At 43.5% G+C, this 23,204-nt stretch overlaps 1 protein-coding gene across 1 annotated transcript in view; it reads right to left on the bottom strand.

Moving 5' to 3' along the window:
* Nucleotides 1-23,204, bottom strand: part of LOC139232507 (probable voltage-dependent N-type calcium channel subunit alpha-1B) — a 958,198-nt gene that overhangs the window by 330,790 nt on the left and 604,204 nt on the right. Inside the window, exon 8 of the mRNA XM_070862825.1 lies at nt 17,283-17,386. Coding sequence (XP_070718926.1) covers nt 17,283-17,386 — 104 coding nt within the window. The remainder of the gene's footprint in view (nt 1-17,282; nt 17,387-23,204) is intronic.

Here is a 23,204-nt window from a genome sequence, read left to right as displayed (position 1 = left end):
GTAAAGGAAAGATGAGGAGTCGGTCCAATGCATTTGTATGTATGGAGCATTCAGTCTTCCTCATTACATAGAATCAACATTAACCCATCCAACACCAGGGCAGAGTCAACATTAACCCATCCAACTTCTCAGTATGACTTCCACCCACCTGAAAATTAAAAAGGGGAAGAGCGATGCACACAGTCTTTCTGCTTCGGAAACATGCAGTATAAAAGTACCCCAAGAATCTGGTAAGCAACACTCTTGAAGGCATTTGAGAATTCTTCCTTGGAGCTTTGCCAATCTCCCTTATATAGCAACACGAGCAGAGAATAGAACTACGGTTTCCAGCTCACACCATTCGACTAATACTGCTGGCATGGTAACAACAGCAGCAGTGAGAAGCAGATGGTTGTAGTAATGGTGCTAAACAGGTGTGAAAAGATTAAAGGATTAACTCAATGGTGAGCTCTGTTCATCACCTGCTAGTACGTTTATGAATCAATTATGTTCTTGTTAATAGACAGGCTTCATAAAAAATCTTTCGGTCAGGAGTGACGTTACATTAAATTCAAATTAGCTGTTCTATTCATTATTGTGGATACGTTGAGACCCAGGGCTGGATTTTACCAACCTTGGCAGGTCCAGGGTGTGTAACCTCTGTGGCGGGTCCCGACCCTGCAGTTGTGTTGATCCGGGCCTCCAACATGATTTTCCCCTGATTGGACTTGATAAGCCCGCCCTGTGAGGTTCCTGGCCAATTAAAAGGAAGCGGGTCTGATGACGTCATTTGATGATGCGTCATCAACCAATTTCCTTAAAGGGACCATGGCCACATGCATTTTGACAGCTGTGCTGTCAGTGTCTACTGCATTGAGGTGCTGCAAACACTGACAAGCGCTGCACAAAGGTGCACAGATGCACCCAGGCTCTCCCATGATTCCCTCCAGATGCTTGTGGAGGGAGTCGCAGCACACAGGGAGTTTCTCGTCCCTTCCAATGGGGGAGGGGAAGACACCACCCATGGAGCCCACGCAACCTGGTTGCATGTTGTACAGGAGGACACAAGCAGAGATGTCGTCAGCAAGACTTGGCTGCAATGGCGCAGACCTTTCAATCATCTCAGTGGATCCTGAAATGTTACTGCAAAGCCACACTCAACCTCATTCTGCTGCGCTGCTCATCACATCCCCATCGCTCTACCTTCCCTACCCTACTCCTGCATATCCTTACTCACACCAACTTACCTTGAACCTCCACCCATCCATCCCTCTCTCTCGATCTACATTGTCACATCCCCATGTCATTAGCCACCCCTCACACTCACCCTCACCCTTGTCCAATCGTACCAACGAGCAACACACAACATCAATTTGTATTTATATAGGGCCTTTAATGTGGTAAAATGTCCCAAGGTGCTTCACAGGAGTATTATAAGACAAAGATTTGACACCGAGCCACATAAGAAGAAATTACGGCAGATGACCAAAAGCTTGGTCAAAGAGATTGGTTTTAAGGAGCATCTTAAAGGAGGAAAAAGAGGTACAGAGGCACAAAGGTTTAGTGAGGGAGTTTCAGAGCTTGGGGCCCAGTCAGCTGAAGGCACGGTCACCAATGGCTGAGCAATTATAATCAGGGATGCCCAAGACGGCAGAATTTGAGGAGCGCAGATATCTCGGGGGGGTTGTGAGGCTGAAGGAGATTATAGAGATAGGGAGGGGCGAGGCCATGTATGGATTTGTAAATGAGGATAGGGTAGGCACTTGAGTGTTATCGTCAATGCTGATGTGAAGTTTCCGCTCATGTGTTGCCAAACATTGAAATCTATATTTTCAACACTATGCATTCTTGGACAGATCTGTGTGCACCTTTGGATGTGGCTTAGTGAGTTGCAGTGAATTGTGAAACATAACGGTGCCCCCCAATTGTGATGAGTGTGAAAGGAATGGCCTGGGCATTGTAGGGATGCTTTATGGTGTTGGTGTGGGGTGGTGCCAACCTGGTGCCAATCATGTGGCAGCCAGGATGTACAGCGTCTAGTGAATTAATGTGGCCATGGTGAGGCCTGGCGTCCCGGGCAGTAATGTGGTCGGGTGCTGATGCTCTGTGTCCTGTGCAGCATCAGGTGATTGCGGAGAAGGTTTGTGTTTTTATTGGTGATGCTGGTGTGCCTTGTGATGTTAGTGTTGGGACTGATCGTGGTGGGATTCTGAGAACCAAAGTGAAATTTCTTCAAGAGCATCGATGCTAATGGAATAGATAGCAGCTCAAATTGAGATGACAGAAGCGATCTGTCAATGGTGAGAGAGGTTGCTCCAGGGAGGTGACACTGGATAGAGAGTTCACTGCAAACACTTCAAACCTCCATAATGCTCAAAAGTCGATTCCAAATCCTCAAGGCTCCAGCTTCTTTGCTTGGAAATTGAACAGTTGTGAAATGGCAGCTTTTATATTACTTCTGTCACTGTCAACTAGTCAAAACCAATCCAGAGTTATTGAGAACCCAACACACTTACCTGAAGTGATACTCGAGGGGCGTGAACATTGTAAAAAAAACTTACAAAAATCCCCTGGACTTGGTAAAATACTACTTAAATAGCTTTAAGCAGCTTGATAACAAGCACAATTGCCTGACACACTGCTTTGGAGCGAGTTTGCAATCCACTGCCAGAGCCGGCACTTTCGAAATTCACTAGGAGGCGGGTTCAAAACGGACGTTTGCCCCACTGTCAATCACTACCATTTGGACAGTGGGCCCACCTCCAAACTCGTACTCACAGGGCTGGTAAGATTCTGGCCCCAGTGTTTAATCCAAGCTCAGTATTACGCAGAATGCATGTAGATGGATTTAGAGTAGTTGCTGCTTCATGCTGGCAGGCTGTTCAATTATTCATCCTTCTATTAAAAAGAATAATAAGCTGTCGTGCTTGGATGAGTGCAGCTGCAACAACACTCAAGAAGCTCAACACCATCCAGGACAAAGCAGTCCGCTTGATCGGCAGCCCATCCGCCTTCTTAAGCATCCACTCCGTCCACCGCCAGCGCACTGTGGCTACTCTCTACAGGATGCACTGCAGTAACTCGCCACGGCTTCTTCGACAGCAAACCCAAGACCTCCACCACCTAGAAGGACAAGGGCGCATGGGAACACCAAGAAGTCATACACCATCCCGACTTGGGACATATATCACCGTTCTTTCATCGTCGCGGTGTCACAATCCTGGAACTCTCTCCCGAGCTAATAGAACAGTGGGAGTATCTGCACCACATGGACTACGGCAGTTCATGAAGGTGGTCCACCACTACCACCCAAGGGAGACTAGGGATGGACAATAAATACTGGCCTTGCATATCTCGAGAATGAATTACGAGTAAAGAAATATTTATCAATAAATAAATAACATGCACTGGCATCTGGGAATTGGGTTGTGAGTCACATGTGAATTGGGACCAGGAGGTGCATCTGGTTCACCTGCTGCTGACTTGGAACTTGGGGCCCAGAAATTGGATCACGGCACGCCCGTTTTACAGGCTTAAAACAAGTGCCTAACAGTCCAATATGGCAGGCAGCAGCTGATCCTCTGCCATTTGAAATGTACTGCAAGGTGCTTTAATGCTGCACTGACATATGGTAAAGGTTTCTCAGCAGAGAAACATTCAATGATATGAGCAAAGAGTGTTTGTGTCTGCGAATGAACATAATTTTTTATGTAATGCTGAACAAGATTCAGAAAACTTCTCGCAGCCGATACACAAACATTCTCCTGCGTTCAGCTTCGCCAATTATCTCCCCTCTTTTCCTGAAGGTGCTGAGTTATGCTCATGCCAATTCCATGGGAGCCGGTAACCCTCCAGTACCTTACTGAAGCAGACATGCTCCACGTGGAAGTCGACACAGCGAGTACTGCCAAGCTATGTGACCACAGGCAACATTACAGCTAAGCTTCATTTCTGGGCTTCCTCGCTGTAGTTTTCAGCTGCAATCACTGCACGACAGTCAAGAGCAGAATTTCTGCATAGCAATTTTTCTTCTTTGCTAGCCCAGTTAGAGGCCTATTGTAACATCCCTGACAGGCACCCGAGGTGAGACCATCTAACTCAGCACAGACCATGCCATCTAACCTGGGATTTTCTTGGCCTGTGCGGTTCAGTTCCATACGGAACATATCATTGACCAACTGTTCCGAGGAGGTTGGCCAAAGATTTTGATGTTGGCCATTCCTACTATTCCCAGCCTAAACCAGCCCCCACGCAGCAAAGAATTTGCATACAGTATACAGAAATGAAATGCAAGTATGTATTCCAATGCAAAACACTCAAACACTTTTGGGCAAATGGCAAAGATAAAACTGGAGTGTAGTACTGCAACAAAGAGCTTCCTTCATTCTGAGGGCCCATGTTAAAGAAGCATTTGCACACACCATGGCTGGATTTTTGGTTGTCTAACGCCTGAGTTAGCAGCCAGAGGGGGCGTTAATGAGAGTGTAAGAGGTTACCGACCGGGTTCTCGGCTTTTAGTGCCCCGACAGGAAATTCATTAGAGGCTCACCGGGGGTGCAAACGGCTAGCGTCTGGCTGCTGATGTTCAGTGCAATCCTGACATCAGTCCTGGTGCAACGTCCACGCTTGTGCCCCGCTTCATTTAGCAGCTGCCAAGAACAACATCTGTAAAAATAGTCAGTCCAGGCTTGCAGAGTTGTTAACTGGTGGCTACTTAAAGGGATGAAGAAGCGCTTCCCTTGCAGGTTACAGTCAGTGCAATCTTTACACAGAGCACGGAGCGTGAGCCTCCGAGTTTGCAGCGGCACCCAGACGTAACAGAACAGGTTGAAAACATGTGAGTTTGAAAATTTTAATGTGTGCATTACTATGCTGTGCCTTTAAGACTCGGCTTTTCCCGGGTCTGAATTGGAGTTCCCCGCTTGCGCAATGGGTCTACCAAATTTACCGACCAAACTTTCGTGATCGCCTCCCCCAGCTCTGGTGTGCAACGGTTGAGTTATCGCCCGTCGGCTCTTCAACCGATTCTGACGAGTTTCTCGACGGAAGGCGCAAACTTTTTCAAGGCGCTAAAATTACCGCTCCACTTGGATTAACGCCCCAAATGAGACGTGAACAAATTTCTCCCCTCATGACTTTATTACAAGTCTTGAGCGTTGAAATTAGGTGTACATCAAAATAATAACTGTGCAGGCCAAGCTGGTCTTTTTTTTGTAGGATCTTTCTTCACTCATCTTGTTGCAAAATGAAATGTGACTCAGTGCATCTGGGGAGGCGTTTGAATAATTGTTTTATGCTGCACTTTAGGAATGCCATGTTGAAGCCTTGTAAATTTTTAATATAGTGTTGGCAACTTTTTAAGCTGAGCATTGATTAGCTCTCACTACAAGGCTAATCAGAGTTTCCTGTACTGACGTGCTTCCAAACACATGAAAACATATGGCAAATAAGGTAAAAATCAATGTTTGTAGCTAACTCTTATTAACTTTTTGCTGGCTGGACATACCTTTACACTTTTCTTCATGCTTTTGAATCAGCATGTTTTTAACATCCTCTGCAAATTGGGGTTGTATCTGAAAATAAAGATGACTCTCTAAGCTCGGATATTATTTTAGAAATGTAACGGCTAATTATGCTTTCACTGCTTCTGCAGGGCAACCAACATGCACAAGATGCTTAAGGGGATCTGCAACCCTGAGCGGAAAGATGCCCATGATTTTCATGACCCACATCCATTTGCACGGCCCAGATTTGTGAGGGAGTAGCAGGAGGAGTATAAACAAATGTGTAGCTGCAGGCCTCTGCGCTCTTGAGCTACACTTCCAGTTACCAGCATTGTAGCCTTCTGGTTGCTGAAGAGCAACAGCCAAAAGACCCCAAGGCTGAAAAATCATCAGAATTGCAGGGGGGGGGGGAGAAATTAAGAGGAAAATGAGGCGAGGGAACAAGAACGTTTCCTTTCACCTCCAAAACTCTAGACAGTTATGTCAGATCGCTGAACCCCAAGGAAGTCCCAGAGTATTGCTGCGATGACAGGGCTGACTTCGTGGACCTCCACTCCCATTTGCTCTTTGCTGACCCTGAGAACTAAGTGTTCCAAGGGATGATAAAAAGATACATTCTTGTTCTTGTTTTGTGACTAAATGGATAGAATTATGGAAATTCTATGTGAGGAAAGGTAAGTTGAGATAGCGAGAATTCAAGAGCATTAATCTAGACCTAGAAGTCACTATCCTCAGAAGGTTTTCGACTTTTCTCGAGAGTTACATCAGCGATGTAAGCAGTGAGGTAACCTAATCTTTAATAGCCAATTTAGATCTGTAGTTTGCCAATGACAGGATCTCCAAAGTCAGTAACAAAGTGTGGATGTGAACAAAATGGCATCTGCTGCTGACGGCATGTGCACTGCCAGAAAGGTGGTGTCAACCCATGACTCCAATAGCAGCATAAACACCAAAACCTTGCAGACAGAAATGATCAAAAAACATGGCCGCAGGTGGGCTAAAGAATTGTCACCTTCCTCTGCACAAGCCAGATAGGCAGTTTTTGCTATCAGTCAGCCAGTGTGGACTATCCCCAGGTATTAGAGAATGTGCCCACTTGTTTTAAAGTTGATCTGGATGTGGTAAGACACACCCTGGGTTATTAATGGGGTAATGTCTACAGCAGCGAGACTGCACGCAGCCGATGCAGAACCACTTCAGGAAGCGATTGATGCAGCATCATCTTTTACTGTCTCTTCCTTCACACAAGGAAACAACAAACACAGTGAACAAAAACGCACCGAGTAGTTTTTTTTGAAGTAATTAGACCATAAAGTATTTCTACTCCCCATTGGCCAAAGGAGCAAATGAATAAGAACAAAAGTCGACTGCTTAAACCGGCCTGACATCACTGCATTACTGATAATCCTCTAGGCTGTAGTCAAGGTGTAAAAAGTAGAAGGCACTTAGTGAACTGGTCACAGCATGAGGCAGAATCTAATCTTCACCTAGATGTAAGTTAAAGTAAGAGATAGATGGGGCTAAAGCTCTGGGGAAAAGATCACACAGTCTTCTGATAGAGAATGTGGCAGGATAGATACACTCTGCACCACGGACCTTATCCCACCATCAATCACAGCAAATATCAAAAATAGAACATTAGTTTAAGAAATCGGTCAACTTCTAAGCAAACATTTCAAATAGATTTTGTACGAAAGTCCACTGCAAATCAACTAAAATAACATAAAATCACATTTTAATCAACACTTCTTCAGATACAAAACAATTTTGTTCCACTGCAGAGATTAACCGTATAAACCCACAACACTATAATTATTTTTAAACAACAAAATTAATTTGTGATTAATTTCCAGCCTCCTTATTATACAGTAACCTGCTATGGGCTAAATCTTGGATTTCACATTTCCTCCAAGGGTGTAGGCAACATCTGTGACTTACAAAATTGCACACAAGTGTATTTTTTTGTCAACTCAGCAGAAAGATGGAGGGATTAAGAATGTCACTCATTAAAAGCCTTTTTACCCGGTGGATAGCAGCAGGCCCATCAATATCTGCAAGGTCAGTGTCTGCGCTCGAGTCCCAGGAGATGGTAGGCCAGGCATTGGTTGGGGAGGGCGAGGCAGAATCGATCTGCTGGTGTCTGTGCTTCAATTTCTTTTAGCTATAACCCCTAGTTCCTGGCGGCGATCAAGCTGAAGAGGTACATGCTCATTACTGGAAGGTCGAGGTGGAAATATTTTGCAGTGCAGAATTACAAAGCACCAGCTACACGTAGCTGCACAAAGTCACGAATGCACCAATTGTAGTTAATATTAGAATTGCTCAAAATCAAAGCCAAACTATGGGGTGCCATGTGTAAAGACGGTGAGCTGGGAGGAAGGTTACAGAAGTTGTACAGTCTAGAATGCAGGTGGCTCAGGGGAGGGAAGGACCTCACTGAGGTACATATAATTCTAATTGATTTGAATGAGGCAAATCGAGAGTATCACTTCAGATTAAGCCAGGGAAGTAGGGCCGGAAGATATAAATGGAAATTTGTAGCAGGCTAGAACAGACATCAGAAAAAAAAAGTTCATGGAAATCTACTGAGCAAGATAATAGAGGCAAAAACATTAGAGGTATTCAAACTATAATTACAGGCAATGACTGGAGATTTGAAGGGCAGGTTTCCAACTGCAGAGTGCCAGTGGGGAACAGCCAACTGCCAGCAACACACATTCATAGACTGACTCTTTAATGTACTTGAACTTCATTGGGCGCAAAAGCCTTTTCTCATCCCTGACTTTTCTTACGACAATTCAACTAAAGCTAATCTTTAATTGGTCTTCAAGATACAGGGCATCCATTCAGTTGCCTCTGTTGCTGTCCCAACTTCCCTTTGCCTACTAAGCCAAACCTCTGCCCAGTTCAAGTTCCACCTGAACACTCTCACTTCTCTTTCTTATTTCTCCTCCACCCCTGCCTTCTCCAAGATCATCTCCACTTAGCCCACCTCCTGACCCCTTGACGACTAAACTCCCAATCATCCAACTTCCCTTCCTGACTCCCATTTTAGTTGACAATGTAAACAGTTTCTTCTTTTACATAGAAACATAGAAAATAGGTGCAGGAGTAGCCATTCGGCCCTTCGAGCCTGCACCGCCATTCAATAAGATCTTGGCTGATCGTTCACCTCAGTACCCCTTTCCTGCTTTCTCTCCATACCCCTTGATCCCTTTAGCCGTAAAGGCCATATCCAACTCCATCTTGAATATATCCAATGAACTGGTATCAACAAATCTCTGCGGCAGGGAATTCCACAGGTTAACAACTCTCTGAGTGAAGAAGTTTCCCCTCATCTCAGTCCTAAATGGCTTACCCCTTATCCTTAGACTATCTCCCCTGGTTCTGGAGTTCCCCAACATCGGGAACATTCTTCCTGCATCTAACCTGTCCAGTCCCGTCAGAATTTTATATGTTTCTATGAGATCCCCTTTCATCCTTCTGAACTCCAGTGAATACAGGCCCAGTCGATCTAATCTCTCCTCATATGTCAGTCCCGCCATCCTGGGAATCAGTTTGGTGAACCTTCGCTGCACTCTCTCAATAGCAAGAATGTCCTTCCTCAGATTAGGAGACCAAAACTGAACACAATATTCCAGGTGAGGCCTCACTAAGGCCCTGTACAACTGCAGTAAGACCTCCTTGCTCCTATACTCAAATCCCCTAGCTATGAAGGCCAACATACCATTTGCCTTCTTCACCTCCTGCTGTACCTGCATGCCAACTTTCAATGACTGATATATTATGACACCCAGGTCTCGTTGCACCTCCCCTTTTCCTAATCTGCCGCCATTCAGATAATATTCTGCCTTTGTGTTTTTGCCACCAAAGTGGATAACTTCACATTTATCCACATTATACTGCATCTGCCATGCATTTGCCACTCACCTAACCTGTCCAAGTCACCCTGCAGCCTCTTAGCATCCTTCTCACAGCTCACACCGCCACCCAGCTTAGTGTCATTTGCAAACTTGGAGATATTACATTCAATTCCTTCATCTAAATCATTGATGTATATTGTAAATAGCTGGGGTCCCAGCACTGAACCCTGCGGCACCCCACTAGTCACTGCCTGCCATTCTGAAAAGGACCCGTTTATCCCGACTCTCTGCTTCCTGTCTGCCAACCAGTTCTCTATCCACGTCAGCACATTATCCCCAATATCATATGCTTTAATTTTGTACATCAATCTCTTGTGTGGGACCTTGTCAAAAGCATTTTGAAAGTCCAAATATACTACATCCACTGGTTCTCCCTTGTCCACTCTACAAGTTACATCCTTAAAAAATTCTAGAAAATTTGTCAAGCATGATTTTCCTTTCATAAATCCATGTTAACTTGGACCGATCCTGTCACTGCTTTCCAAATGCGCTGCTATTTCATCTTTAATAACTGATTCCAACATTTTCCCACTACTGATGTCAGGCTAACCGGTCTATAATTACCCGTTTTCTCTCTCCCATCTTTCTTAAAAAGCAGTCTTACATTAGCTACCCTCCAGTCCATAAAAATTGATCCAGAGTCAATAGACTTTTGGAAAATGATCACCAATGCATCCACTATTTCTAGGGCCACTTCCTTAAATACTCTGGGATGCAGACCATCAGGCCACGGGGATTTATCGGCCTTCAAGCCCATCAATTTCCATAACACAATTTCCCGCCTAATAAGGATTTCCTTCAGTTCCTCCTTCTCACTAGTCCCCTAGTATTTCCGGAAGATTATTTGTGCCTTCCTTCGTGAAGACAGAACCAAAGTATTTGTTTAACTGGTCCGCCATTTGTTTGTTCCCCATTATAAATTCACTTGAATCTGACTGCAAGGGATCTACGTTTGTCTTCACTAATCTTTTTCTCTTCACATATCTATAGAAGCTTTTGTATTCAGTTTTTATGTTCCTGGCAAGCTTCCTCTCATTCTCTATTTTCTCCCTCCTAATTAAACCCTTTGTGCTCCTCTGCTGAATTATAAAATTCTCCCAATTCTCTCTTCACGCACTGTCCTCCTAACATTCAAAACCATCGTCATCACCCCCTCTTCATTCCTGGGATGTGGGCGTCACCGGCAAGGACAGCATTTATTGCCCATCCCTAATTGCTTTCAAGAAGGTGGTGGTGAGCTGCTTTCTTGAACCGCTGCAATCCTCAAGAACTAGCCCCCATCTTCAACCTCTCTTTCAGCTCCATGATCCTTTGTCAGATCCATGCCATCTATTCCAATCCCTCCATTCAGATTTCCACCCATCACAGCATTGAAATGGGCCTACCCAAAGGCATAAATGACAGACTCTATGACTGTGGCTATGACTATGATGGATTATTCTGACTGATCGGCCTTGATCGCTCTTCTCCTCCAATACATCTCCTCCATTGTCTAACTCCCTCTCCTTTGCTTTATTTCACTCTTATCTATCCGATTGTAGCTAGAGCATCTCTAGCAATGGTAGCTCTTATCACCTGCGCACCATCACCTCAGGAGTCCCCCAAGGATCCATTCTTCACCCTCTCCACTTCCTGCAGTTGATGACATCATTCAAAGCCATGGGGCCAGCCACCACTTGCATGCTAATGCTACCCACCTTTACCTCTCCACCAGCTCTCTCAACCCCTCCACTGCCTCTGTGTTGTCAAGCTGCTTATATAATATCCAGTCTTGGATAAGCCATAATTTTCTCTCCCTAAACATTGGGAAAATCAAAATCATCATCATCTTCGGGTCCTGCCGCAAACCAGGCTGTTTGCAGCCCCGGCACCTTTCTCAACCATGAGCGGAGCTTTCAACCTCACATCTTCTCCACCACAAAGACTGCCCATTTCCACCTCCATGACAATGTCCACCTCCATCCTTACTTCAGCCCATCTGCTGCCAAAAGCCTCGTTCATGCTTTTGTCACCGCCAGACTCAATTACTCTGATGCTGTCCTGGTAGGGCTCTCATTATCCACACTCTGTAGGCTTCAGCTCACCCAAAACACTACTGCCTACATCCTATCCTACAACCAGTACCACTCACCCATCGGCCCTGTCCTTGCTAACCTACATTGTCCCCTGGTCTTCAGCAACTTAAATTTAAAATGATCAATCTTGTGCCTAAGTACGTTTATGGCCTTGCATCCTCTAAGGAGAGTGGTACTAACAGCTCTTTCAAAGGGCTAGCACAGACATGATGGGCTGAATGCCTCTTTCTTGTGCTGTATGACTCTAACCTCCTGCAGCCTTAAAATTCCCTCTGATCCCTCTTGTGCACATCCCCTCCCTTTGCCCCACCATTGGTTGCCGTGCCCTCAGCCACCTACCTCCCATTCTCTGGATATCTGTGCTACCTCTAGTCCTCCTTTAAGACCTCCTTAAAACTCACCTCTTTGGCTAATCTTTTTGATCAACGCTGCTAATACAGTCCCCACCATTGATTGAGGGGGAATTACTGTTAATGTGATTTGCTCGCTATAAGCAATGACCGGTTAAGCCATAATAGGCTAAGTCTATTCCTTTCAATCTCAGTGTTGAGCTTCATTTCATTGCTGTAACAAACTGAAGCTAGCTAAGATATTCTCCACAGGTTGAAATCAATCAATATTCCGGGGTCGGGGGGTCTAGTAAGGAGGAGGAACTGAAGGAAATCCTTATTAGCCAGGAAATTGTGTTGGGGAAATTGATGGGATTGAAGGCCGATAAATCCCCAGGGCCTGATGGACTGCATCCCAGAGTACATAAGGAGGTGGCCTTGGAAATAGTGGATGCGTTGACAGTCATTTTCCAACATTCCATTGACTCTGGATCAGTTCCTATGGAGTGGAGGGTAGCCAATGTAAACCCACTTTTTAAAAAAGGAGGGAGAGAGAAAACAGGGAATTATAGACCGGTCAGCCTGACATCGGTAGTGGGTAAAATGATGGAATCAATTATTAAGGATGTCATAGCAGTGCATTTGGAAAGAGGTGACATGATAGGTCCAAGTCAGCATGGATTTGTGAAAGGGAAATCATGCTTGACAAATCTTCTGGAATTTTTTGAGGATGTTTCCAGTAGAGTGGATAAGGGAGAACCAGTTGATGTGGTATATTTGGACTTTCAGAAGGCGTTCGACAAGGTCCCACACAAGAGATTGATGTGCAAAGTTAGAGCACATGGGATTGGGGGTAGTGTACTGACATGGATTGAGAACTGGTTGTCAGACAGGAAGCAAACAGTAGGAGTAAATGGGTACTTTTCAGAATGGCAGGCAGTGACTAGTGGGGTACCGCAAGGTTCTGTGCTGGGGCCCCAGCTGTTTACACTGTACATTAATGATTTAGATGAGGGGATTAAATGTAGTATCTCCAAATTTGCGGATGACACTAAGTTGGGTGGCAGTGTGAGCTGCGAGGAGGATGCTGTGAGGCTGCAGAGCGACTTGGATAGGTTAGGTGAGTGGGCAAATGCATGGCAGATGAAGTATAATGTGGATAAATGTGAGGTTATCCACTTTGGTGGTAAAAACAGAGAGACAGACTATTATCTGAATGGTGACAGATTAGGAAAAGGGGAGGTGCAAAGAGACCTGGGTGTCATGGTACATCAGTCATTGAAGGTTGGCATGCAGGTGCAGCAGGCGGTTAAGAAAGCAAATGGCATGTTGGCCTTCATAGCAAGGGGATTTGAGTACAGGGGCAGGGAGGTGTTGCTGCAGTTGTACAGGGCATTGGTGAGGCCACACCTGGAGTATTGTGTACAGTTTTGGTCTCCTAACCTGAGGAAGGACATTCTTGCTATTGAGGGAGTGCAGCGAAGGTTCACCAGACTGATTCCCAGGATGGCGGGGCTGACCTATCAAGAAAGACTGGATCAACTGGGCTTGTATTCACTGGAGTTCAGAAGAATGAGAGGGGACCTCATAGAAACATTTAAAATTCTGATGGGTTTAGACAGGTTAGATGCAGGAAGAATGTTCCCAATGTTGGGGAAGTCCAGAACCAGGGGTCACAGTCTAAGGATAAGGGGTAAGCCATTTAGGACCGAGATGCGGAGGAACTTCTTCACCCAGAGAGTGGTGAACCTGTGGAATTCTCTACCACAGAAAGTTGTTGAGGCCAATTCACTAAATATATTCAAAAAGGAGTTAGATGAGGTCCTTACTACTAGGGGGATCAAGGGGTATGGCGAGAAAGCAGGAATGGGGTACTGAAGTTGAATGTTCAGCCATGAACTCATTGAATGGCGGTGCAGGCTAGAAGGGCCGAATGGCCTACTCCTGCACCTATTTTCTATGTTTCTATGTTTCTATGTTTACTAAAGATTAAACGTCAGCCTATGAACTCATGGTCAGTTTTGGTTGTGTGTTTCTCTCTCCCCCTTCATGGTTCTATTTTGATGCCTCTGATCAGTCCAATTACCATGAGAAGGGACCAATTTCGCAAATACAGGGGATTAACACGGTGCAAATTTATTGAAGAACCTAGAGAACTGCTCGAAATAGCCGACGTGTTGACTATGTTACAAACAATGCTTTTGTGATTGACTTTTCTGGTCCTGGCAAATGGTGAGCAACATTTGCCCAACAAAGGCGGCTGGCTGTGATGAGTGTGGTCAGTGTAAGTGGTAGGGCATTGTGTCTCCTTCTTGAGTTTGACATCCGTTTTTCCCTTGTATCTGTGAAGCACTTAGGGACTTTTTTTTAATGTTAAAAGCACTCTATGAATGCAAGTTGTAGTTGTTGTTTAACAAGGTTCCATTTTTTTTTAAACCAAAGTCCTTGCTCTTTTATTACTGATTAGGGAGATGTTAATAGACAGAAAATATTTCATTACCCTATTTTATATTAAAAATATGTACAAAATTAAATTAAATTTGGAACGATGTACAAACTAATGATCTAAATTCAAAACCTGCTCCCTGAAGTGACTTTCCCCCTTTGTTCCACCTCACAAAAGTCAATAAATTCAAATGTTCCATGCAGGGATCAGTGAGAGTTGGCATCTACTACATTGTACATGGGTTGATGCCCATCAAAGTGATGGCTGACACTGCAGGAGAATGGAGCATCAGTACACTCCACATCCCAGTGATAGAAATGTCTATTTTTGTTCAACTTTGCATGGAACTATTAATTTGGAGAGTCACAGCACCAAGAACAGTGAGAGGAAGGAGGGGCCATTTCTTTAGAATTCATATCAATCTGAGATACTTTGTTCTGGTTTTTGAAGGCTTGATGAAATGATAATGCCTTCTCTTTCTAGGGCAGTTCTTCAGAAATGAACCCCTTCTCACCACTTGATAAATTAAAATAGTCCTAATATAATTTCACACGGTGTATAACAGTCTGTAACTGTTGCTACAAAGAGAAGGACTCCCAGTGTTTGACAAGAAATAATGAAAGGGTATTTGGCAGTATCATTATGGAAATGTAATAATAATACACATCTAATGGCATCAGAGAGAGCTTTCACAAAAGGTAACCATTTTATAGAGGTTCTATAATCCCTGTGCTCTAGGAGAATCTTTCTTTGGTATTACTGGAATAATAAGTCATGCAAATGAATATAATTTCCACATTAGCTTTAGTTAGAATGGCTTGACAAAGTCAAGCATCAGATAAAAGTGCTGATCCAATGAATTAACTATTACACTTTCATATGGGTTTGGTGCCTAACCATAATTACTGTTCATGCAGATCTGATTTCTTGAAGATTTTATGTTCTAACACAAAAGCTTCACAGCTACTGATCTGTGATATACTGTATATGGTTCTGGCCCGCTCCTTTATCAGGACACTCTCTCTAATCTGTAATTTTTCTGCAAAGATGTGACTTTAGTTTGATGGCTGAAATGTAGGCGCTAGAATTATTGGTCTCTACAGAGTTCAAATTTTGCTATTTGTAATTAAATGCCAGTGCTTATGGCAGATCGGGGAGCGGTGAATTTCCACGGGGGTTCTCTTGGTTGGCTGTTGTAACTTACCGAGGGTACGGTGGTCAATGGAGAAGAATCCCTGAGGAAATTCCCGGCGATATCGCTACTCACAAATTAAACAAAGTCCACTTAAAGCAGCAACCTGTTTATAATAACTTGAAAAACATTCCATTCATTTACCTGTTGTAAGATCACATTTTGGCATAACAACCTGTTATCCTAGAGCATGACTTATTCACTGGTGTGAATGTTACAGTACTTGATGTGAGGCGCAGTGATTCTAACTGCCACAGTCGGCGGGCAGGGCTAAAACTGACCCATTAGATTCAAAATCACTGCCCAACCTAATGCTTTCACAACATTTAAAACTCTAGCTTACACTAGTATCATTTCAGTCACAAAACTGCACCAACAAACTACAGGATTTGATTTTTACAAATTGTTTTGCCCATCACAGAACTCTGCCTGCCAGGACACAAAATTGTAAAAATTATCTTGTAAGTGAGAGGTGTGGAGTTTCCTTCATTATGTAAAATGTAGCCGGACTTGATCAGTTCTAATGTGGAGTCCACCTGAAATATTAACCTGTCTTACTCAGAGATTCTCCAATAGCGAGAATGTGTCTTTTTAATATCTATTCAGATGAGTAATCCCTTCCTTAGATGTTTCAAAATACATTCTCTGGATGTGGGCGTCACTGGCAAAGCCAGCACTTATTTCCCATTGCTAGGACTCCTTGAGAAGGTGATGGTGAGTCGCCTTCTTGAATCGCTGCAGTCTGTGTGGTGAAGGTACTTCCACAGTGCTGTTAGGAAGGGAGTTCCAAGACTTTGACCCAGCGATGATGAAGAAACGGCGATATATGTCCAAGTCAGGATAGTGTGTGACTTGGACGGGAACTCGGAGGTGGTGGTGTTCCCATGTGCCTGCTGCCCTTGCCCTTCTAGATGGTGGAAGGTGCAAGTTTGGGAGATACTGTTGAATAAGCACCATCTCAGATATCCATTGCAGGTGGAACTCCTTACCTTCTTCAGTCTTTCCTTCTGTTCACAGCCTTCAGACTTTTAAAACGAAGGGTCGTCGACCTTGTGATATATTCTTTACGACATCACTAAGCACACTACACACAAGATGGCTCTGCAGAGAATTTGTCATCATGTGATGTCACATGACCCCTTTATTGTATTACATCAGCAGTTGCATTACCACAGTGGTCCACTAGGTGGTGCTATATTACAGACCTGAAACATTAACACTGTTTCTAGCTCCACGGATGCTGCCTGACCTGCTGAGTATTTCCAGCATTTTCTGGAATTTTTATTTCTTAACTTAATTTAATGACATACTTCCTGAATTATGGCCACTCGTGTCGACTTTGGCGGTGTTTGGCTCATCACTCAGGTTTTCCTGCTTTTTAAAAAAAAATCAATCTGTGCAAGAAAAGAACTAAAACAGAGAGGAGGCTAAAATATTTCTACACGGTTTGGACCTCTTAAGTGTACAGAAAGCTGAGAGTTTAATTTCACTGCTGCAAATTGCACTGAAAATGGCAGAAAGTCACGACTTGTAAGATGTATTGCGCTTTTTAATGCAAACATCGCAACAGTAACAGCATTTCAGACAGTGCCACACCTGAACAAACGAGCTTCCATCCAAATGCCAACTCATCTGTATAGTGTCCCTGATAAGATTGCTGTGACACCTTTCTCAGTCAAGTGAAGGCATTGCTGACAGACAGAATGCAGCTCACCAAAAAATTGATTTTTATTTCGCAATGATTATTCTACCATCAAGAGGCTCCTGTCACGTCCTGTATTTGCTGTGCTCCAATGCATACTAATCGGTGATTTAGAAATTTCTGTTCACTTACCCTGACAAAACACCCAAAACAAGATTGAGCATGAAGAAAGATCCGATGATGATCAGAGGGATGAAATACAACCAGTTCCACGTGTTCCCCGAGGCATCATTTGCCTGTCAAATAAATAGCAAAGAGTGAACGCCAGTTAAATGGGTGAACAGGCAAACACATCTGTGTAAAAAAAGACTTGCATTTATATAACGCCTTTCACGACCACTGGATGTCTCAAAGCACTTTACAGCCAATGAAGTACTTTTGAAATGTAGTCACTGTTGTAATGTGGGAAATGCAGCAGCCAATTTGCGCTCAGCAAGCTCCCACAAACAACAATGTGATAATGACCAGATAATCTGTTTTTTTGTTATGTTGTCTGAGGGATAAATATTGGCCAGAACATAAGGGATAACTCCCCTGCTCTTCTTCGACATAGTGCTATGGGATGTTTTACGTCCACCTGAGAGAGCAGACGAGGCCTCGGTTTAACATCTTATCCGAAAGACAGCATCTCTGACAGTGCAGCAGTCCCTCAGCATTGCACTGTCAGCCTAGATTTATGTCTCTGGAGGGGGACTTGAACCCACAACCTACTGACTCTCAGGCGAGAGTGCCACCCACTGAGCCACAGCTCACACTCAAAATTGAGCCGAAACTGTGTTGTCAGCTCATTTTGGCTACAATATTAAATGAAGTGGAACTGAATAAGATAAATGCAATCTTAAGAACAATTGAATCTGTACAAAAATGTTCTCGGTTTGTTGGCTTTAACTATACATACCTCATCATTAAATATTGCTATTATTGCACAATTTAAGTGCAATAAGCCATTTATTTGAAATTGCGGTCGGAGGCTTCCTGCAGGCGAATGCCTCCGAACTGCAAGTAAAATCCATAATTACTTGATTGCCCCGGACCTATGAAGACTCCTGGCCCTGCAGGCCTGTGTAAAGGCCGACCTATCTCAGGGGTACAGGTGGTTCGCAAGCGTATCTGGGATCACGTGTGTCAGACCACAACCAATCAAAAATGAGATTCCCATTATGCTTAAGTGGATTCCATTTATGTATAAAAAATACATTTTCACACAATCTAAATAAAGTTAATCACATTTAAAATTAAGTAAAATACAATTTAATTTAACAATTAAAACACAAATGTATTCTAATGCAAACAATTTAAAGGGGCCAAAAATAACCTAAATTAATTTTAAAGGTTTTTGAATGTTTAAATGATTTTAAAAAATTTATTTTGACATTTATGTAAAGCCTTATGCTGGTATAAGGCCATATGCATGCTTTTACAAGGCGTAAGAGTTTTGTGGGCATTCGCTGGGCAGTAGTTGGGCAAATAGCCCAACTGAGCCCCAGCAAATGTCCATTTCCTTCAAATTTGTACGGTCAAAATGAAATTTGAAAGATGGCAAATTCCTGGTTTTCACACATGCGCATCGCATGTGGAAACCGGAACATGCGGGCACTTATGACTGCGTACGCTGTGGCCGCAGAAGATCCAGGCCAATATTTACAATATCTCAAAATAGTGACATTCATACCAAAACATTTCTGACAAAAGACCCATTTGGCCCATCTAACTCAATGTTCTATTATCCTAAAAGCAACTCTTATTAGATGCTGGTTTTGAGCAGATTCCAGCAGACTGGCATTCATGGTCCAGTCTATGCCCCTTAGTCATACCTTCGCCTCACTGAAAAAGTTGTAGCAGAGGTGCTCAAGGTACTGTTACTTATACTGCTACTTCTGACTCCTTTATCCCAGCAGCAGAAATAATACACCCAACCTTTTGGTTGTCCTCAAATCTGCCACCTCAATAAAGGAGTTGGATTTAGTTGTGTTAACACTGGGAACCAACTCACAGATACCAATGTCCAGAAATCTAAGCTAAACAATTGCTGGTATAAAAGCAGTCAAATCTCCCAATCTAGCATCCAGCTGTATTTGCCTCTGTTACGTTGCCTGATGTGTTACTACTCATGCAAAAACAATTACATACAAGCTGTGAATTAAATTGAAGGTAAATTACAGATTTGGGTGCTAATCACATCAATGGCAAAACAATCTACAGGAGAAACCAAATCTGATGATACTAGGGAGTCAAATTAGCGTTCCAATTATATTATAGTATACTGGAGCATCTTTGAAAGTGAGGCAAGAAGATGGCCACAGTTATAGAACCTGCCTTCACAACTCTGGTAATGAGCATGCTAACCTCACACACGCCTAACAGCTCGTCTCATTAGCCACCATAAACCAGGGACAGCTCATGGGAGTCCTTTATTAACAAAAGGCAATTAAAGGTGGTACTTGAGCACATTTTCTAGCTTTGTGTTTCAAGTTTAAAAAGACAGCTTTTCATAAATCCCAATTATACTACAGCAGAATGCATAATTCCAATTGATCTCACCAAGGGTACCATAAGAACATAAGAATTAGGAGCAGGAGAAGGCTGCTCTGCCATTCAATGAGATCATGGCTGATCTTCTACTCTCAATACTTTCCTGCATGATCCCCATATCCCTGTATTCCCTTAATATCCAAAAATCTACCAATCTCTGTCTTGAATATACTCAAAGACTGAGCCTCCACAGTCCTCTCGGGCAGAGAATTCCAAAGATTCTGAGTGAAGAAGTTTCTCCTCATCTCACTCCTAAATGGCCGACCCTTTATACTGAGACTGTGACCCCCTGGTTCTAGACTCCTCAGCCAGAGGAAACATCCTCCCTGCATCTACCCTGTCAAGCCCTGTAAGAATTTTGAATGTTTCAATACCACCTCTCATTCTTCTAAACTCTACAGAATATAAGAACATAACATAAAAACATAAGAAATAGGAACAGGAGTAGGCCATATGGCCCCTCAAGCCTGCTCCACCATTCAATAAGATCATGGCCGATCTGATCATGGACTCAGCTCCACTTCCCCGCCACTCCCAATAATCCCTTATCCCCCTATCGTTTAAGAAACCGTTTAATTCTGTCCCAAACAAATTCAATGTCCCAGCCTCCACTGCTCTCTGAGGCAGCGAATTCCACAGATTTACAATCCTCTGAGAGAAGAAATTTCTCCTCATCTCTGTTTTAAATGGGTGGCCCCTTATTCTAAGATCATGCCCTCTTGTTCTAGTCTCCCCCATCAGTGGAAACATTCTCTCTGCATCCACCTTGTCAAGCCCCCTCATAATCTTATATGTTTCGATAAGATCACCTCTCATTCTTCTGAATTCCAATGAGTAGAGGCCCAACCTACTCAACCTTTCCTCATAAGTCAACCCCCTCATCCCCAGAATCAACCTCGTAAACCTTCTCTGTAAACTTGCCTCCAAAGCAAGTATATCCTTTCTTAATTATGGAAACCAAAACTGCACACAGTATTCCAGGTGTGGCCTCACCAAAACCTTGTATAGCTGTAGCAAGACATCCCTACTTTTATACTCCATCCCCTTTGCAATAAAGGCCAAGATACCATTGGCCTTCCTGATCACTTGCTGTACCCGCATGCTATTCTTTTGTGTTTCATGTACAAGTACCCCCAGGTCCCACTGTACTGTGGCACTTGGCAATCTTTCTCTATTTAAATAATAACTTGCTCTTTGATTTTTTTCTGCCAAAGTGCATGACCTCACACTTTCCAACATTATACTCCGTCTGCCAATTTTTTTGCTCACTCACTTAGCCTGTCTATATCCTTCTGCAGATTTTTTGTGTCCTCCTCACACATTGCTTTTCCTCCCATCTTTGTATCATCAGCAAACTTGGCTACGTTACACTCAGTCTCTTCTTCCAAGTCGTTAATATAAATTGTAAATAGTTGGAGTCCCAGCACTGATCCCTGCGGCACCCCACTCATTACTGATTGCCAACCAGAAAATGAACCATTTATCCCCGGCTCTCTGTTCTCTGTTAGTTAGCCAGTCCTCTATCCATGCTGATATATTACACCCAACCCTGTGAAATTTTATCTGGTGCAGTAACCGTTTATGTGGCACATTGTCAAATGCCTTCTGGCAGTCCAAATACACATCCACTGGTTCCCCTTTATCCACCCTGTTCATTACATCCTCAAAGAATTCCAGCAAATTTGTCAAACATGACTTCCCCTTGATAAATCCATGCTGACTCTGCCTGACCGAATTTTGCTTATCCAAATGTCCTGCTACTGCTTCATTAATAATGGACTCCAACATTTTCCCACCCACAGATGTTAGTCTAACTGATCTATAGTTCCCTGCTTTTTGTCTGCCTCCTTTTTTAAATAGGGGCGTTACATTTGCAGTTTTCCAATCTGCTGGGATCTCCCCAGAATCCAGAGAATTTTGGTAAATTACAACCAATGCATCCACAATCCCTGCCGCTACTTATCTTAAGACCCGAGGATGCAAGCCATCAGGTCCAGGGTATTTATTTCCCATTAGTCCCATTATCTTACTGAGTACCATCTCCTTAGTGATACTGCTGATGTCTGAACTATCGAGTGCATTTGGTGTTGATGTGGTGCAAAATTGGTCATAATGCAATTGTTGCGTCAAACACACTTGGAGTTCTACAACCACTGATGATCCCGAGTTGTGAACCCTCTATGCATTGATATCACTTCAGATCTTCTTGCATTAGTCTTCTAAGCCACTTCATCATCATTCACCATTAATAAAAAAAATTACATAGAAAAAAAGATGTTAAAATCACAACTCCTTGTGGCTATGCTTTTCATGGTGAAAACTTTCCTATAAATCGGGTGTTATCAAACATCTACAGCTAATACAATTCTGCATTGAAGCAATTTTCTCATGCATAAAAATTTCCCAAAGTTGCATTTATGCCTTAGACTTCAGGTAATTAGCTTCTCAATTGACGAGGGAAATACCTTTCTACCACAGGAAAATTTAGCTTGGTTCATTATCATTATCAATATGTGAATCAACCTCAAGGCAAAATTTCCCATTGTAAACCTTGATTGCACTATTTCTATTTCATTTAACGTGACCCATGGGCCTACAGAAATCTCTTATGTTGAGACCCATTGTGTTAAACTATTTCTTCATCAAGTTCTGCCTTCAAGAATACAATTAGGTAACCAACAATTTCCTTGGTACTTAATATATTGGGCTGGATTTTCGTTTTGTTTTCGCCTCTGTTAGCGGCCTGGAGCGGCAGTAACGGCTCTGGAAATGGTTACCGCCCAGGCGGCCAGCTTGCAGCGTCCCCTGGGACATTTGGTGCTGGTTTTGCAGCAGTGCTGAGCAGTACCGCCTGGGAGCGTCGCGCCGGTGAGCAACGCCCCCCGGTTTCGACTGTGTTGTGAAATTCGGTTGGAGCGGCACCTTAGCGCTCGGTAGTGGGACCGCCTGGGAAAGCGGGCGGTCGAGCGGTGAGGGAAGGAATGAGGTAAGTGCAATTGTTTTTTTACATTTTCTTTTCACGATTTATCTTTATTTGAGGTCAGTAATATATTGGTAATGTTTTCTCTCTTTTGTGTCCTGATTTTCCTTCGTGCAGGGAGGTTTCTCTGACAGCGCTCTGAAGCCAGCTCTTCAGCAACGGATTTCCAGTTGCTCACCCCGCCCAGCACCCTAAGGGAGGCGTGGAACGCCTACCTTAACGCTCCACTCCACACTCAGGGCACAGCTGCTGAATTTTGTGGATGCCACCGTTGGTGCCTTAAGAAGCCTCCAACCGAAAATCCAGCCCATATATGCCAACCTCCAATATTTTGTACTCCAGTCTTGCGTAAGCATAACACAAAGGAATTAGAGATTCAAAATCAAGAAAAATGGATTACAGCTTTTAAAACAAAGGACACACAGCTCTCTTGATAGCTCAGCTGTTAAATAAACTAACCAGTGTGGAAGTGAGCCATACAGATGCAAATTTGACCCACATACTGTAACGAGGTAGCTAATCTTAGCCTGAGCATCAGTAGT

The sequence above is a fragment of the Pristiophorus japonicus genome, chromosome 20 (assembly GCF_044704955.1).
Source record: "Pristiophorus japonicus isolate sPriJap1 chromosome 20, sPriJap1.hap1, whole genome shotgun sequence".
Classification (NCBI taxonomy): Eukaryota; Metazoa; Chordata; class Chondrichthyes; family Pristiophoridae; genus Pristiophorus; species Pristiophorus japonicus.
This window is presented reverse-complemented; position numbering and strand designations above follow the sequence as displayed.